The following is an 18,263-nucleotide window of genomic DNA, read 5'->3' as shown; positions in this document are numbered from 1 at the left end:
TATTCTTGCATGTTTATTTTTCCGGGAGAACTTTAAAATCAGCTTGCTGGTTTCTTTTTTTTTTTTTTTTTTAATTACTGTCATTAAGGGGTTTTATGCAGCTGAATAATTTGATCAGATTTGTAGCATAGGAAGATTACTCTGACAGGACATGGAAACCGGCTTGGAGGAAACAAGATTAGAAACAAAAAGACCAGTTGCAAGGTAGTTGCAATAGTCCCGACCAGAGTGGAGGGAGAGGGAATTGAGGAGGGAGAGGGAATTGAGGATAGTCATGGGTCTGGGAGGCGTTGAGAGGGCTGGGGTGGCTGGGCTTGGATATGCCTGGGGTGGGAAGGCTTGAGGGGTGGTGCTTAAGGATGACCCCGAGCGTCCTGGGTCAGACGGCTGGGTGGTGCCATTTCCAGAGATTCAAAACAGATGAAATAGGGCTGGTATTTGGAGGAAGATGACAAATTCACTTCTTTAAATATATTTTTTTTCCTAGTGTTTTATTTATTTCTGAGAGAGAGAGACGGTGTGAGCAGGGCAGGGTCAGAGGAAGAGGGAGATACAGAATCTGAAGCAGCTCCAGGCTCTGAGCTATCAGCACAGAGCCCAATGCGGGGCTCAAACCCACGAACCATGAGATCATGACCTGAGCCGAAGTCGGACGCTTAACCGACTGAGCCACCCAGGCGCCCCAACAGATTCACTTCTAAACATGCTGGGTGTGCAGTGCCTATAGGCTGCCCTCGAAGAGTTGCCCCGGGGCTGTGGAACACTGTGCAGCGTGCAGAGAGCTCTGCGCTGGAGAGACAGAGCTGGAGGCAGCTGTGAGAGCCCCAGCGTGCCGAGGGTGGTCAGGAAGCCCAGGAACGGCAGAGTAGACTGCAGAGAAGCTCCCAGAGAGCCAGGAGGCGTCACAGGGAGCCTGAAGAGTGTTTTTACAAGAGAGTAAATTGTCACTACTTTCAGATGCTACTGAGAGGTGGAGTAATTTAGGAGCTGAAAAGTCTAGTTGGATTTAGCAACAAGGAAAGTCCACAGATATCTGGGGAAAAGTCAGCGAAGTTGGGGCTGCGGGGTGAGTGGAATTGAGGGAGTCCTGGGGGTGACCCCTTCTTCTTGAAGCTCGGCTGCAGAGAAGAGAGGAGACCCGGGTGGATAAGCCAGTAGAGGGGCGGAGGGGTGGCATCCTCTTTGAGGACCAGGTAATGCTGAGATGGTTGTAAGGGCTTCGAGAAATCGGCCAACGAGAATGGTCTAAAAGAGATGATCCCGGTACAGCGTTGGAATTTGTCCTCTGACAGTTTTGACTTTTTATTTTGTTGAGTTTTCTAATACTTGTGTTTGGCTCCTACTCTTAATTTTTAGAACGTAGACAGAGAACAAAGAAATTGGAATCAGGTTTAGAAATGTAATTGGAGGGGTGGCTCAGTTGGTTGAGCGTCCAAGTTCAAGCCCCGCGTCGGGCTCTGTGCTGACAGCTCAGAGCCTGGAGCCTGCTTCAGATTCTGTGTCTCCCTCTGGTTCTGCCCCTCCCCTGCTCACACTCTTTCTCACCGTCTCTCAAAAGTAAATAAACATTTTTTTAAAAATGTAATTGGAGATTAAGTTTAAAAGCAAAGTACAGAAAAGTGTACAAATATGCCACCGTTTATGTAAAAAAGGAAGGGCAGAAGTAATGCGTATTCTTATTTGCTGTGCATGTGTAATCCGTCTTTGGAAGGCATCACAGGAAACTAATAATCAAGTTGCGCATTTGGCGGCAGGGACCAGACAGAAGGGGATCAGGAGTTGGGGTGGCCTCTTCGCTGTCCATCTTCATATGTCTTATTCAAGAATGTGAGCATGGTACTCAAGTCATTTGATCTAAGCTGCTTGGTTTCTTTAAGAACAGCGGTTCTGGCGGAGTCTGAAGTTTTAGTGAGTGACAGCTCTCTTGTCTGTGATTTAACTGTTCCTCTACCTCCCAAACCCACTAGGAAGCAAACTCTTGCTTTGTGCTGTGAGGTGTGGATCTTGGCCCTTTGTCCACTCTTCCCCACAGAAACCGGCACCCTTGGGGAGGTGGACGAGGACTCTTGGGTCAGGGAAGAGGACTGTGGCCTGGCACTGCCTGGCGCTACTAGCCACAGCTTGACCAAGTGGACTGTTAAGGGTTTTGCACCCGATTCCACCCTGGGCACCAGGGAGCAGTTCTCCTAGAAGTCAGTCTATTCTGATACTGCCTACCTGCAGACGCCATCAGATCCAACAGGGTAGGGGCTCCTTCCCACCAGACCGCCTCCCCACCGCCACGCACATACTTCAGATGCTAGCTGCAAGTACAGGTCCGCAAGTTACCTACAACTTCTGTCCAACTTGGCCACCAGTCTGAGGTTCTTATGACCTCCTCCCTCCTTGGATTCAATTAATTTGCTAGAGGAGCTTCCAGAACTCAGGGAAGCACTACTTATGCTTGCCGGTTTATTATATAAGGATATGATAGAAGATACAGATGAACGTCCAGATGGAAGAAAGGCACAGGGCAAGGTGTGTGGGCAGGGGCCAGGAGCGTACGCCTTCTCAGAGCGCTTCACTCTCTCCAAGTCTCTATGTGTTGAACCCCATCCTCTGGGATGTGTACAGAGGCTTCCTTACTAGGTATGATTGATTAAATCATTGCCTGCCGGTGACTGATACAACCCCCAGTCCCTCTCCCCTCGAGGGAGATGCAGGGGAGCACTGAAATTTCCAGCCCTCCAACCACCTGGTCGACAACCAGCTGTCACCCTTGGGTGTGTTCCAAAAGTCACCTAATTAACATAAGAAAAGACACCTTTGTTGCTCTCGTTAGTTAGGAAATTCCAAAGAGCTCTGTGCCAGGAATAGGGATGAAGACCAAATATCTATTATAAATCAGAATATGGGTTATGAACCTGGTTTGTAGGGAAAGGAAAGGAAAAAGCAGGTCAGTCATTGTCCTGACTATCCTGATACAGGCACAAGTCTCACACTGGCTCTCCCCTTCCCAGCTGTGGCACATCCCAGTGACAGTCCTGTGACTCTCCGTCTCTCAATGATCATTATAACACTATTCCCGGGGAAATGAAAACAGGATTTTTAACAAGATATCTGCACCCCCTATGTTAATCGCAGCATTATTCACAATAGCCAAGATGTGGAAACAACCCAAATGCCCATTTGCAGATGGATAAAAAGATGTGGTCCATGTGTGCAATAGAATATTATTATGCTAAGTGCCGGCAGTCAGAGAAAGACAAGGACCACACGTACCACTTCTGTGTGGAACCTAAAATAATGAAACTTGTGAACAACAGAGAGCTAAATGGTGGTTTCCAGGGACTGGGGGTGGGGAGGCCAGAGTGACGGTGTGTAAGGCTGCGCTGTAACGGCGGTACATGAGGCCCGGAGCTGTTCCGTGCAGCCTGATGAGTGTAGGCAGCGCTGTCCTGCAGCTCTTAATATGACAGATATGGCCATCACATTACAGTATATGAAATGTATCTGAGTAACACGCTGTGTACTTTGATCTTACACAATGTTAGCTGTCATATTTACTCAATAACAAAATAAAAATAAGTGTAGACATGAAACAGATTCTTCCCTGGGACTCCAAAAATTTTCAAAAGATCTCAGAAAATTTCCCAAGAACAAACAAGCAAAATACACAGCAAATGGAAGGAAAAAAAACTCCTGTAGCATTGCTTAGTACGTTCATTGTGGCTTTACAGCAAATATCCTAATTAGTGCACTGGTTAAACATATTTTAGTTTTAATCTCGAGTTTTACAGTCCATGCTGATCACACACCCCTGCTGTGGAACATCAGATGAAATACAAAAAATCACCTCAAAATGTTGAAACCCCACAGAAATAACCAAGGTTTCCTTTTCTGCTTTTTAAGGTACCAGATACTGAAGGATATGTTTGTTTATTTATTTTTAATGTTTATTTATTTTTGAAAGACAGAGCGGGAGTGGGGGAGGGACAGAGAGAGAAGGAGATGCAGAATCCGAAGCAGGCTCCAGGCTCTGAGCTGTCAGCACAGAGCCCGAGATGGGGCTTGAAGCCACGAACCGCGAAATTGTGACCTGAGCTGAAGTCAGACACTGATTGAGCCACCCAGGCGCCCCACCGATAGGTTTAGTTAAGGCCGTGTTAATGGTGCCTAATCTGAGTCAGCTGAACTCTGTCACTCTTCTGGTGCCTGAAGAAGCCGGTCGATGGCCATGTTCTTCTCCGGGTTGCACAGATGGGGAACCTGCATGGGATCGGATCATTAGCTTTATTAGCTTCATTGCTGGCCACTCCTGGGAACACAGTGGGACATCCATCCCCACTCTCCCCAGAAGCGAGCCCATCGGAGCCTGCGTGGGCAGGGCCAACCTGGCTGACCCCTTCCTTGGAGGGGACAGACCCTCTGCTAGGGCTGAAACCTCGAAGCTGTGGGTGCGGGCGTGGGCCGGGAGCACCGGCAGAGAGCACGGCCGCCCATCCAGAGCAGGGGAGAGCACCTCTCATCAGGTCAGGCCACCACACTGGGGTTTTCCTTCCCTGTCTGTAGGCAGAGGCGGCCACTTGCACAGAAGAAAAGGCTTCCTTTTATGAGTCCTGCTAAGCTTTCTGTTCGGTTGACAAAGGGAACCCAAACCTGGTCAGCTCAGTCTCCCAGCGAGCCGCCCAACTCATTTGCAACTTCCACTCAAATTAAATGAAGAACTTGCGCGCGCGCGCGCGCACACACACACACACACACACACACACACACACACTCTCCCCGATATATTCTTCCACTTTTGTGGCTTGCTTCCTTGTGGAGAAGAAAACCGCCTTCCAGTGATGAATTTTTAGAAACGTCTCCTCTGGGCAGATTCCCTCCAGAGATTACCCCAGGGACGGCCCTCAGCTCAACTTGGGGGGGAACATACCAGAAGCCTGGCTGCACGAGCGGGGAATGGCTGGCCTGGGAAAGTGGCGGTTCCAGTCTTCCGAGTGGCTGGTAGGGGCCCCAATGCCGCGCTGTGGCCGCGGCTGACCTAATACTGATGACTGTGAGTGCAGATGGACGGATGGACGGATGGACAGGATGCCGCGTGTGCCTCTTCATGAGCACGTGATCAGATGAGGAAAAGTACCCTAGTAGGCTCTTTGAAATTGAAAACAGGCTGTCTTTTTTTTTTTAATTTAACTCCATATGCTTTATTTAGAATTGCCTTGTGCTATTAGAGCTAACTAAATATACCAGATTATTTTATTTCCCCCCAAAACATTTTCTCATGATATTTTTCTAGTTTCCTTGTGAAATTATACACTTATTTTGTCTTTTAAAGTCATGTAGAAACAGTATTTTAGTAATACTTTTTGCTGGCTGTGTGGTAGAAAACCTAGCCTCTTGCATGTCTCTAGAGATTCTTGAGGTAAAGCTAAAAAAGGCACCCTTAATTTATTACAGGGCCACATTATAAACTTTTAAAAATTAAACTTTTTATTTGGAAATTTTAAATGTACCCAAAAGTAGGAAATAGAATAACGAGGCCCTCCCCCCTTCTGCTCATCACCAGTTTCAGTATTCTGTCCAGTTTTATTGAGATACAGTTGACATATCACATTATATTAGTTTCAGTGTACACCATAATGGTTTGCTATCTGGGTATGTTGTGAAATGGTTACCACAAGAAGTTCAGTTAACATCCAGCGCTTCACAGTTACATTGTTTTTTCTCGTAATGAGAACTTTCAGGGTCTCTCGCAGCAACTTTCTGATGTACAACAACTTTCAGATGTACAACACAGCGTTGTCAACTCTAGTTACTATTGCCGTACATGAGATTTCCAGAACCCACTTAACTAAAACTGGAAGTCTATACCTTGTGACCACCTTTACTCATCACCCCCCCCCCCCACCGCCTCCCATCCCCTAAATAATTTCCAACATTTTGTCAGCTTTGGCTTATTTACGTTCCTCCCTTTTCTTAAATTCCAAATTACAGATTTCCTCTAGACTCAGCGATGTGTCTCACCAGGTTTCGTCACCGGGGTATACGTGGTGTGGTCTGGGATGCAGCCAGACTGAGGGGAAGGGGAGGAGGGTGGTGGGTAGTGGCAGGTAGTGGTCCATTGGTTACTTCCCTTCCCTGTCGCAGGAAGAGGCCCTTGATGGGATGCAGCGAGGGCCAGGTGCCTTGCCCCCTTTCCTGCCGGCTCTGAAGTACCCACCTGCCCATGTGGCCTCTAGGCCAGCCTCCTTTGCCCCGTCGCCGCTCGCGTCTTAGCTCGCAGAAGTATAGTTCTTTGTATCGTTGTTGTCATCAGAAGTAGCAAACGAACTTTTTCTGGAGGAAATCAATGGGCAGACCCAGTGTGATCACATCAGCAGCAGAGTTAAAGGTCAACCTGCACCCAACAGAAGCCCCCCCAAACACACGCCACCAGGCAGGAGGGTGGGGTGGGAACGCTTAAGACCTCTCCCCGTGTGGGGGCTTTCTGGAAAGATAGGAAGAAGCTTTTAGAGACTTGAGCTCTGCATTAGCCCTCGTCATGCCCGTGCTCAACCCTGAGACCCAGCGGGGAAATTCCTCACCTCATTATGGAAGGTTGTAGCCATCCGCAAGAGCAGAAAGGACACAATGACAGGCTCACATAGAGCCGGCACCAGTATCCGTAACGTTCAATGTTTTGTCACTTAAACTTTCTGATCCTGCAGACTAGCAGTAAGAGAGTGTCGTAGCCCCAGTCTGGGCACCTTTGTAAGTTACGTACATATACACTCTGCCGTTCTGTCATGTTCACAAAAGGGGGAAAGCAGAGGGGGAACAGCTTCCATTTTCTTCTATCTCCCCTGTACACATCCTGTGTACCCTCCATGTCTTCTCTCTCCTACAAATCCTGTGTACCCCCCGTGTCTTCTCTCTCCCTGTACGCATCCTGTGTACCCCCCGTGTCTTCTCCCTCCCTGTACGCATCCTGTGTACCCCCCGTGTCTTCTCCCTCCCTGTACGCATCCTGTGTGCCCCCCGTGTCTCCTTTCTCCCTGTACGCATCCTGTGTACCCCCCGTGTCTTCTCCCTCCCTGTACGCATCTTGTGTACCCCCCGTGTCTTCTCCCTCCCTGTATGCATCCTGTGTACCCCCCGTGTCTTCTCCCTCCCTGTACGCATCCTGTGTACCTCCCTCCCTGTACGCATCCTGTGTACCCCCCGTGTCTTCTCTCTCCCTGTACGCATCCTGTGTACCCCCCGTGTCTTCTCTCTCCCTGTACACATCCTGTGTACTCCAACAACCACACCCCCCCGTCCCATCTGCCCCTTCGAGCCCCAGCTCCGCACTCTGCGTGTGTTTTAGGCTTTGCTGCTTTGACAGATTATTTTGCCTGAGACCATTTTGGTTGGTTTCCTTTTCTGTGTGTTTGGACCTTTGCTGCCTTAAAAAATGGTTTTGTCTGTCAGATTTTAGAGTAGTCCTTTAGCTTCATTTATCTTCCTAACTTTACTCCCCTTTTACCTTGGATTTAACAATAAGGATGAGGAAGCGCCCACACGAGGTCCGTGTCCAGCTCTGCCCCCACGCAGCTTCCTTTCCCTTCGCCGCGGGGTTCGCTTGGTCCTCTGGAGACTGGATCCCAAATTTGTTTGGTCAAAAAAGGCACAGTCTCCATGTTACAAGACACACAAACACCGAAACCCCCTACACTGGTTCAGGGCTCTGAAGGTCAAATGACCCTTCCAGGCTGGATGGGACGAGCCCGAGGACGGGGCAGTGCTGGCCGACGGCTGGAGTTACCATGTCCTCAGAAGCTAGACGCTTCCCGGGGGTGGACTCGGGACCTCGCCCTGCGTCCCGTGTCTGAGTGCCAGCTCCTGCCCAGCTCTGGCTCCGCAGAGGGCCGCGGAGGGGCGGGGGGCTGACCCTGGAGATTTGTCAAGTAGTTTGGTTTGCTCTTTAAGCAGTTGTAGGCTTTTTTTTTGTGTTTTGTTTCTGTTTTTGTTTATGGTGATATAATAGAGTCGCTAATCCAGCTACAAAATCCTTTTCATTCTCTTCAGTTTATAAGGTAGAATGAAAATGGTCCCTTGAACCCCAGGCAGTGAATTCATAGCCTCCTCTTTGCTGTGGGCGGGCCTCCGGGACTCCTCATCACGAGAACCAAGGGGGGGCGCAGGCTGGAACGGTCCCCGGCCGGGTTCCCAGGAGACGCACACTTGTCCTTTTGTTAGACTTGCCCTTTTAAAAGAAGATGCCCGTCACATCTTCCATTAAGGGCACTGAAAAGCCCTGCAAGCCCATGGAACCTGCCTCGCCGCCCCCATGCCCTGAGTCCCCGCTCTTCCCCGAGAGAGCGGTCTGTTCCGTAGGGGCCAGGCTTTCCTGCGTTCACCAGGAAGCAGAGAAGGACTGAGCACCGTGACGGGCGGGCGGAGGTGGTGCAGAGCTCAGCAGTGGGTGTGAGTGTGACTCCAGGCCAAGCACCAGCTCGCCTATCTCGGTTAAACTGCCAGCCCGTCTGCTCTGCACTCTGCTCTGCGGGGAGGAGGAAAGAACTCTGCTGGGGAGGAGGGACGCAGATGTGAGCTCACGTAGGTGGAGGAATTTAGACTGACTGAGGAGGCATTTTCATTCCATTGGAGGAAGCTGTGAGATGGTCGGTAGATAGCCTCAGGGCTTTTAGCTGACCTTGTAGATGACAGGAAGTTAGACACCTCCCCAGATGACACTGCCGGACTGAATAGCTAGTTGTATGTGGTCTTTATGCTGCAAGATGGTCAGATATCTCAGCAGCGCTGTCATTCTTTAATCCAATCTTAGTTCTTCAGTTGATTTATTTGAACATAATTTCGTCTGGAAAATCTCTCAGTAAAATCTTTTTTATTTTTGGCACGCCTGGGTGGCTCAGTCGGTTAAGCATCCAACTCTTGATTTCAGCTCAAGTCATGATCTCACAGTTCATGGGATTGAGCCTCACATCAGGCTCACTACTTGTCAGTGTGGAGCCTGTTTGGGATTCTTTCTCTCTCCCTCTCTCTGCCCCTCCCCCTGCTTGCTCTCTCTCTCTTTCAAAATAAACATTAAAAAAAAAAATTTTTTTTTTTTAATGTTTATTCATTTTTGAGAGTCAGAGTGTGATCAGGGGAGGGGCAGAGAGAAAGGGAGACACAGAATCTGAAGCAGGCTCCAGGCTCTGAGCTGTCAGCACAGAGTCCAACATGGGGCTCGAACCCATGGACCACGAGATCATGACCTGAGCTGAAGTCAGACACTTAACCCACTGAGCCACCCAGGTACCCCTCAAAATAAACATTGAAAAAAATTTCTTGTTGACTTCTTTCCTGTAGCATGCCAGCAAAAATCCAGTCACACTCGCAAACCTGATTTCACGTAGGCTACTTAGCAGAGGAGGCAAAATGGTGAGATAAGGATCAGGATCCAGACTTCAGCTTTCCAGCTAGTTTGCCACTAGCTGTGTCGCCTTGGGAACATCGTCTCCTCCTTCTGGGTCCTGGCTCCTCCTGTGGAGAAGGAACACGTGGAACTGGGGGCCACTGTGGCCACGTGGCCAGCATCCCCTGCGTCCTTACTTGTGAAGCTCGCTCTGATGAGCCGGCAGCCCCGGTCCCCTCCTGTCACGCATCCCCACTTCGTTCCTGCCTGCTGCAGGGGGGGGGGAGACGGAGAGGGGGGTGTTCATCAGGCTTGAGTGTGATGGGAGACCCCGGGGCTCCCTGCTGAGTGCTCCCCTTGAACTGCTTCCTGGTTCGCCGCTGAGGTGGGTGAGGCTGCCGCCCGGGGCACCCCTGGTTTAGGCAGGTGGCTGTCCTTGTCTGTCTCCGTGTTGTGGGAGCTGCCGGCCCAGACATACTTCTAGTGTTGACAGTGGTGTTCCAGAAAAATCCATGCTGCCCTTGCAGGAAGTTTACCTTTTCTCCCACAGTCCGTAGCCACCACACGTGCGGGCAGAGTTGTTGGATCGAAAGCTGTCTTACTTAGCATTGTTTCTGTTTGGAGACCAGCGGTGCCCCCCTTGCTAAAGACGCAGAGGCTGCAGCAGCCTGGGTCAAGGCTTGTCGAAGGGACCATCCTGGGGTTCTGCATGTTTTAAGTCATTTTTTAATGTTTATTTTTGAGAGAGAGCAAGCGAGCACAAGCAGGGGAGGGGTGGAGAGAGGAGGAGACCAGGATCTGAAACAGGCTCCAGGCTCCGAGCTGTCAGCACAGAGCCTGACGTGGGGCTCGAACCCACAAACTGAGAGATCCTGACCTGAGCCAAAGTCACTTAACTGACTGAGCCACCCAGGCACCCCTTAAATACATTTTTTTAAATGTATTAAAACTTCTTACAATGCAAGAACATACTTGGTCATCCAGCATTTAGGAATTCCTATTTCACTCGAGAGAATTGGCAAATTCCAATTCTCCTGTTTTTAATAATATTGTACAGAAATACAGCCCTGAGCTAGGATTGATCTTCGTTGCAAGAAAGAAGAAAAGTGTGGCTTAGTCCTTCACACATAAAGAATACACTGTAACATCTATAGAACGCGTGTGTGTGTGTGTGTATGTGTGTGTGTGTGTGTGTGTGTGTGTGTATAGAATATACCGTGGGATACTTTTACTAATGATAATCCGCTTGAGGGGACAGTAAACAGCTCTCAGACTTGAGCTCAGGTCATGACTAATCAGGCCTTAGTAGGAATCTGCTTGTGGTTTATTAGTCACGTGGAAAGATCCGGGGTTTCTGATTAACCACGAGCTGCACGCTATGCCAACAATGCGGTACAGCTGCTAAAAGAGTTAATGCAAATACAGGTCACACTGATAGGTCAGTAGTGCCTCCTCAGAGGAAGTAATTTTCCCCCTAGGAGGGGTAAGGAAATTCTGCCGCACCTTCTCAGCCAGTCCCCCCCGCCGCAGCTCTGCAAGGGAAGTGAGGTGGGCCGCAGGTGCGTGCTCACGCCCACCAGGAGACACCTAACTGAGGTCTTGGTCGCTGGGGGGGCCCGCCCAGCCTGGGACTCCCTGCCATTGGCCCTGGACTTCTCCCCAGAGACGCGCAACTCTGCTTCCTCTGGAAGATTCCCACGTCCTGTGTCATCTCAGCGAGCATCGGCCCCTGCTCCCCACGCCCGCGGCCGCCCTGACGCCTGCACCCCTGCTCCAGTTCGCCGTCCACGTAGAGGTGCTTTCGGGAGCACCCGGGAGCTGCAGTCCTGCACGGGGAGCCTGAGGCCGAGGGTCCGCCCGTGGCCGAGCACTTCTCAGCAGCACCTCAAACTGCTTGGGGGCTGCCTGCCTCCTTCCCCGCACAGCCCAGCCACAGGAAATAGGCAAAAGTCGGCTATAGCTGGTCTCCTTGCCGACTCAGGAGCCACCTTTACCCCCGACCTCTGAACTTGAACCCACCTCATCGCCCTTGGCCTTCGAGGTCCGTGGAACCTCCACCGTGGTCTGCCTTCTTTCTCTCAGATGTGGCGACTGGAGCCCAGAATCCACCTTTCCCCTGCCTTGCGTCACCGCTCGGTCCCTTCCTCCTCCCACACGCAGCCCCTGGCAGTTAGGTCACAACGTGGAGCGGGGTTGATGGCTGACCCCTTCGCTGCTAAGGTTCCCAGGGGAGCCTCCCAGGGCTGAGCCTCGTCATCGGGCCATTGACTCAGGCACCTCTACGTTGTGTCAGGCGGCCACCGAGAGCGTGGCCGTCGGCCGTGTGCCCTTCCCACCTGCTTTCTAGTGCCCCAGAGCAAACCATCCCCAAACAAACAGAAAGGTAAGGAAGCCCAGCTAAATTCTGAATTTTCCCACCACGAGCACTTGGAACATTATCAGACATCGTCTCAAATAGATTCTCCCCGTTGGGTGTTGCCCTTGCCTTGCTGGGGCCCTCGGCGCGTGCTCGGCCCGCCCGTGGGTAGCCCGGCACCGGGCCCCCCGCGTCAGGGTGGAGGTCTTCTTCCTTTAGTGTCTGCATCCCATGTTCTGAGACAGGATGGTGTCAGCAGAGCCCAAGCCCGGGGCTGTCCTCAAACCACGGGGACGCCAGTTTCCCAAGTTGGGAAGGAAAATGAGACTCTGCACCTCACGGTGGCCTCTCTTCACTGTCACTATCATCTTAGCTTTGCTGTGCTAACGACCGCTCCCCTAACTCTGGGATTTGGGGCTGGCAGCTGCTTTCCTACACATTATCTTCTCCTTCTAGATAACTGAGGCTGAGGGAGCAGCCCTGTTTGGGTCGTGAAATTTTCAGAGCAGAAGGAAGAGAGTAGGGGAGTGTCTGTTTGGACAAGTGTGTATCCTGTCTGCTCGTGAACCGTGGGCCAGAGCCAGTCACATGGGGCCCTGCCGGCGTTCTGTCTGTCCAGCCGTTCGTCCCAGGCAGCAGCTTGCAGAGGTGACCCACGTGGGCAGCAGATGGGTGCCTCACGAAGATCTCGGCCCCTTGGGGGTGCTTTGGGAGGCTCAGAGTGGCGGGGAAGCCCCTACCAATCGTGCTGCCTGTGCTGTCCAGAAAAGGACTCTGGGGGGTGGCCTCACCTTTAGCAGGATGCTTCTCAGTGCCCAACCACCCAGACATACTTCTTAATTAATCGTCCTTCCGGTGCCCAGTATTCTTAGGCTGCTTGGGTGTCCTAAAACACCACAGGCTGGGGGGCTGACCCAGCCGAAGTCTCTTTTCTCACAGTTCTGGAGGCTGGACGTCCAAGATCAAGTTGTGGGCAGGGCGGGTTTCTGGTCAGACCTCTCTTCCTGTCCTCACACAGTCTTTCCTGTGTGTGTGTGAGTGTGTGTTCCTGCTGTCTCTTCCTCTCATCAGGACACCAGTGCCATTAGATCAGAGCCCACCCTCAGGACCTCACTTAACCTGCATTTCCTTCTGTGTCTACATGCAGCCCCTTTACGGCTTAGGGCTTTAGCCTGTGCATTGGGTGGGGGAGCAGGTCGGCCTGTAAGACCCAGTGCCTGGTGCCCTGGGATAAGGCAGCTTTCACACGCATCATCTCATTTCGTTTTCTCGACAATCCTGTGAGGAAGTTATCAGCAGCATCATGTCCACGTTACAGATAAGGCAATGACTTGCTATTAAGTAAAAGATTCTAGACTGGAACTGTTTCTCTGACTCCAAATCACATGTTCTTTGAATTGCAACATGGAGCGTTGGCCTCAGTGAAGGTCGGAAGTCAAATACTGTGCACCTGCTGAAAGGTTACATATACAGACAATTGTGTACAAAGTAAACAGTAAATAGGTACAGGAAGTAGACCACAAGAACGTATGTGCTGTGTGGATACAACCCTTGTTAAAAAAAAAAAAAAACCACAACCTATGGATAAAACTTGAAAAGGAACTGAAAGCATGAAGTACTTGGCCTTCTATTTCTTTTTTGTGTTCAAGCTGACCTAAGAAATACATTTTTAAATCACAGACTCTCAGCTCTCAGCAGGCATAACGCCATAGTGTTTCACAGGCTTCCTCTTCTGAGTCTTCTTAGCCCCCAGCTTCCCGCACGGAACACCTGCTCGGGCTCATTTCATGAGCAAGGCGGGTACCTGTGAGTCCAGAAGGCTGAACAGCCCAGTGTAGTTGGGAGGAAGATCAGCTACTCCAGGGGCGGGGGACTGCAGGGGTGTGGCGCTGAGCACAAGAAGAAAATATCAGATGTTAGCAGAGACCATGCCAGGCAGCAAGACAGGACTCGGGCTCATGCATTTGGTTAATGCAGAAGAGGCGAGTAGATAGCAAGTATGTGTGTAAGAGGAAGTCTGCAAGGCATTCCAAGAAGTCTCCGCTTTTTTGGAACCCCTTCTAAGGCCCCCCAGCCCCTCCTCTGTAAGGTTGGGCTCCGTGCTCTGAGCCTCCCAGCTGAAATGTGTCTCCAGGTACATTTAACATCATTGTCGTGAATATCGGTCCTATTACCAGAGAATCCTCCCTTTTACCCTGGAACAAAGTCATCTGTCCCTTGTGTTCCTATGCTGTGGGTATGCATCCTCGTGATTAACAAAGGTGTTTCAACCTGTCACTCCCTGGAAGAATGTGCCGTATTGTCCGAGATCAACACCCAGCTTACCCATCACAGTGGCTGTTTTTCTTGCCTTCAGAAGTTGTTCCTCACCGGGGCCTTTTTTTAGGAGATAACAGATTTGGGTTTAAAAGGAAATTAGACAGGGCACCTGGATGGCTCAGTCGGTTGAGCGTCTGACTTCGGCTCAGGTCATGATCTCACAGTTCATGAGTTCCAGCCCCACATCGGGCTCTGTGCTGGCAGTTTGGAGCCTGAAGCCTGCTTCAGATTCTGTATCTCCTTCTCTCTCTCTCTGCCCCTCAAGCGCTCGATCTCTCTCTCTCTCTCTCTCTCTCTCAAAAATAAACATTAAAAAAGAGAGAGAGGTTAGAACTCTTAGACTCAATTAGCTTAGACATTTTATCAGCCCACTCAGGAGAAATAAGGGGCTTTCCCAAGTCCAATGTGAGAAAGTCCATGTTTAACAAAGAAAAATTAACCACCAATTCATAGCTAAAAGAAGCAGCTCCCCTATGAAAACATCGTCTGTTTTAGGATTCGTTTCAGAGCAAGCTATTTATATATGATTCAATTTACATTAAAGAAAATCTGTTTTCATATATTTCACAAACACATACCTTGCATAATATTGTATATACATTGCCCGCACATCATATATGTGATACATTGGTCAAACCTAGCACTTGGTCTTTGACAACCCAAAAGATTGCCTTTTATGATGCCAGTCTCAAAAATGTAGAGAACGTACACCCAAGGATGCCTGGGTTGCTCATTCGCTTAAGTGTCTGACTCTTGATTTCAGCTCAAGTCATGATCTCACGGTTCATGAGTTCAAGCCCCATGTCAAGCTCTGTGCTAACAGTGCAGAGCCTGCTTGGGATTATCTCTGTCTCTGTTTGTCTGTCTGTCTATCTCTTCTGCTTGCTCTCTCCCAAAATAAATAAAGTTTTAAAAAAAGAATGTACCCAAGCCTCCCTTAAGAAAGGATCTCGGATTTATTGGCGACGGATTTATCTTGAATCTGTTTAAATTTTCATTTGTGCCATTTTTGGGAGTAATGAATTGCACATTTTCCACTTGTTTTGAGGTAGCATTCTTTTTCCAGAACTGAGGGATTGCAGACTCAAATGTCTAAAGTAGTAAGTCAGTCGGTGGTCTGGTGTAAGCATTAGAAGCACGAGAATGGGTGTCCTGCCTACGGAGAGCAGCCACTCTTGGTTTCAGTCCATTCTGCCACGTGGGAATGTGGGACTGGTGTGGCCAAGGTGTTCTGATTTGTCCCTAGAAGTCTCAGACCTGAATTTTTAAACACTGTCAATTCGATTGGAAATTTAAAAAGACTCTGTGCAGAAGAAATAGCCCCCAGTCTGTAGGTATCCTGTTTTATTTCTGGATACTGTATCTGTATTTCTGGATATGATATATATCCATGTCTCTGATGCTTGTATTACTGGATACTATATCTGTATTTCTGGATGCTACACACACACACACACACACACACACACACTTCTGGATACTGTATTTCTGGATACTATAGGTATCCAGCTTACCTCTATCTGAAATAGACCTCTTTTGCGTGTCACCGTACTTCCGAGTGTCTGGGGTATGATGTATGAACCTGTGGTCCCGCCTCCTAACTGTGACAGCTTTTAACATATCATCAGCTCAGCTTTCACCTTCGCACACGGAGGGCTGTGATCGGTCACTCCGCACTCCTGCGGAAACAGCCCCATGTGCTCCGCGACCATGGTTACCTAGACTCGAGGCACGGTCAGAAACTCTCGTAAAAGATCCGGAATCTGCCTTGTCATCGGTTGCTGCTGCTGGGGGTGAGTGGCGATTTCATGGTCACAGGCCGACTCCTGTCCCTTCTCTCCACAGCCGTCCCTGCACCAGGCTGATAGCACGCGCGGGACCCGCCACCACGGGCTGGTGGAGAGGCCCGCCAGGACCCGCTTCCACCCGCTCCACCGACGGCCTGGGGACAAGCCAGGACGACCCATATCCTTTCTCGTTGTCTGAGGGGAGTGTGGCTCCTGAAAGGTCTGAAACGTTTTTAGGGTTTCTCTTCCCTGCAGTTCCCCTGTGGCCTCCAAGCCTTCGTTTTATCTGATGAAAGGAGGCAATAAAAATAAACAAGTTGGAAACTAGAAACATCTCTACAGCTAAAAATCGTGGGTGTTTACTTGATGAAAACGGTGACGTAACTGAACATAAAGAAAACTTGTAACTCGGCCCCGTTGTGAGGCCCCGTCAGGATTTTCTCCTGAGGTCAGCCACAGCAGTTAGACCCGACTTTGAACCAGGTTAGAGAGGCTTGGTCTGTTTAGTTACAACAGATCCACAGAAATGTGACTTATTTTTATTTCTGCTGACCCGGGTACCCCGGTGTGACAACTTACGGAAGAAAGTTCATATGATCTTCTATTTATGGAGTTCCAAACTCAGTAAATGACGCCTATGGTATAAAGTTAAGAAAATTCTCATGCAGTGTCTACGCCAAGTCCTGCGCTGTTAAGTAGGAATGAAGAAGAGGGAGATTTCAAAGTCCCCCGATGATTTTGTTGATCAGGGGCTGGGGGGTGGGGGGAGCGGTCACCGCGGGGCCACCAGCGCTGTGCTCAGGACTTTGGGGACACAGGGCCGAGCTGGGTTTTGTGGGAAAGGACGCGGAAGCAGTGTGCCGGGAGGCCCCGAGCTCTCCCTGCGGCCCCCGTTCTGGGGTGGAGGAAGGCACAGGAAGGCGGGGTGCGTGTTGCTGCACAGCTGGTTCCTGGCAGTGATGGTAGAGCTGGCTTCTCGAGAAACCAGGAAGTGGGGGAGGGCACGCGTGTTTGCCGAGCACCTACCCCTGCCAGGCGCCGTGCCGGACCACTTCTGTGTCATTTCGTCCTCACAACTCACCGAGTAGTTCATGCTTTTTAACCCCTGTTTTCCAAGGGAGGAAGCCGAGCGTCAGAGTCGCTTGTCCCAGATCCCCGCTGCCGACGTTGGATTGATCCCAGGTCAAGCAGGCTCCCGGCCTGGGCCTCTTCCCTCCCGCCAGCACTTGGTGGGTCGGCCCCGGGACCTCCATCGAGAGAGGCCCCGTCGGCGGGGTTGTAGGATGCACAGAGGGGACGCACTTCTCTTGCCCCCGGGGTTCCTCCAGCTTCCTCTTTGGAGGCAGGGATAGCGACCCCAGGGAATGCTCACATCTCCCCCCTCTCCGGCCCCTGGGGATGCCCCGCATTTGGTCCACGACAGACCCTGACTTCTAGTTAGTGTATTATGTGACGGCTGTCAGGGAGGGTGCCGCTGACGGCTGATTCTGCAGATTCCCTTCTGGGACGTGTAATAACCCCTATGCAGAACACGAGAATCCAGACGATTCTTCAGCTCATGTGCTGGTGTGGGTGGAGCAGGGACATCGACCCTCGCCGAGGCTGCTGGGAATTTTCAAGCAAAAAACTTTTGAGTGTTCCTTTGCTTGATTTAACAGTATGTCTCCTTCCAATTTCTCCATTCTCTTTTCCTCCTGCACGTGTTCTCTGTAATTAGTGTAATACGTATATGACATATTTATAGCCATATATATAAACACATATATACTTGCAACTATCTCAGAGCCTTTTTGCAGCAAGTATGGTCTAAGTGTATACATATGCTCACAAGGGAATAACTTAGGGAGGAGGGGATTGAAGGACAGTGACAGAGGACACTGGTCATTCACTTAAAAACAATGGCGTCTGACTTTGGCTTAGGTCATGATCTCATGGTTCATGGGTTCAAGCCCCGCGTCCAGCTGTATGCTGACAGCTCGGAGCCTGGAGCCTGCTTCAGATTCTGTATCTCTGTTTCTCTCTGCCCCTCCCCCACCTGTACTCTGTCTCTCTCTCAAAAAAAGTCATATACGTTAAAAAAGTATTTACTAGTGTCAGGCCCCGCTGAGACAATGTAGGTATAATGGCGAGCAGAATATGGTTGCATACGGTGGTCACTGCACAGTGGGCTGAGCTGTAGTCGAGGCAGCTCGTAGGAGAGCAGCCGGGACCAGTGATGGGGAGGCCAGAGAAGGCAACTTGGCGGTAAATCTGAGGCTTGCAGGATGAGCCACCAGTAAGGGGTGGCTCATCCTGCAAGGATGTATTCGTGATGTATTCGTGTACACGGCAAATATCTACAGAGTCCCTTCTCTGTCCGAGTACTATTCCGCGCACAGGGGAACAGGCACTTGAACAAGACATGTCCCTGCGTTGGTGAGTTTGCAGTCTGGCGGGTGGG

At 50.4% G+C, this 18,263-nt stretch overlaps 1 protein-coding gene across 1 annotated transcript in view; it reads left to right on the top strand.

Moving 5' to 3' along the window:
* Nucleotides 1–18,263, top strand: part of CRTC3 (CREB regulated transcription coactivator 3) — a 92,296-nt gene that overhangs the window by 35,314 nt on the left and 38,719 nt on the right. The window contains exon 3 of the mRNA XM_077774267.1: nucleotides 15,882–16,001. Coding sequence (XP_077630393.1) covers nucleotides 15,882–16,001 — 120 coding nt within the window. The remainder of the gene's footprint in view (nucleotides 1–15,881; nucleotides 16,002–18,263) is intronic.

Source organism: Crocuta crocuta, unplaced genomic scaffold (genome assembly GCF_008692635.1).
Source record: "Crocuta crocuta isolate KB4526 unplaced genomic scaffold, BGI_CrCroc_1.0 scaffold7, whole genome shotgun sequence".
Lineage (NCBI taxonomy): Eukaryota > Metazoa > Chordata > Mammalia > Carnivora > Hyaenidae > Crocuta > Crocuta crocuta.
The sequence above is the reverse complement of the archived record's forward strand: the minus strand, read 5'-3'. Positions and strand labels throughout refer to the sequence as shown.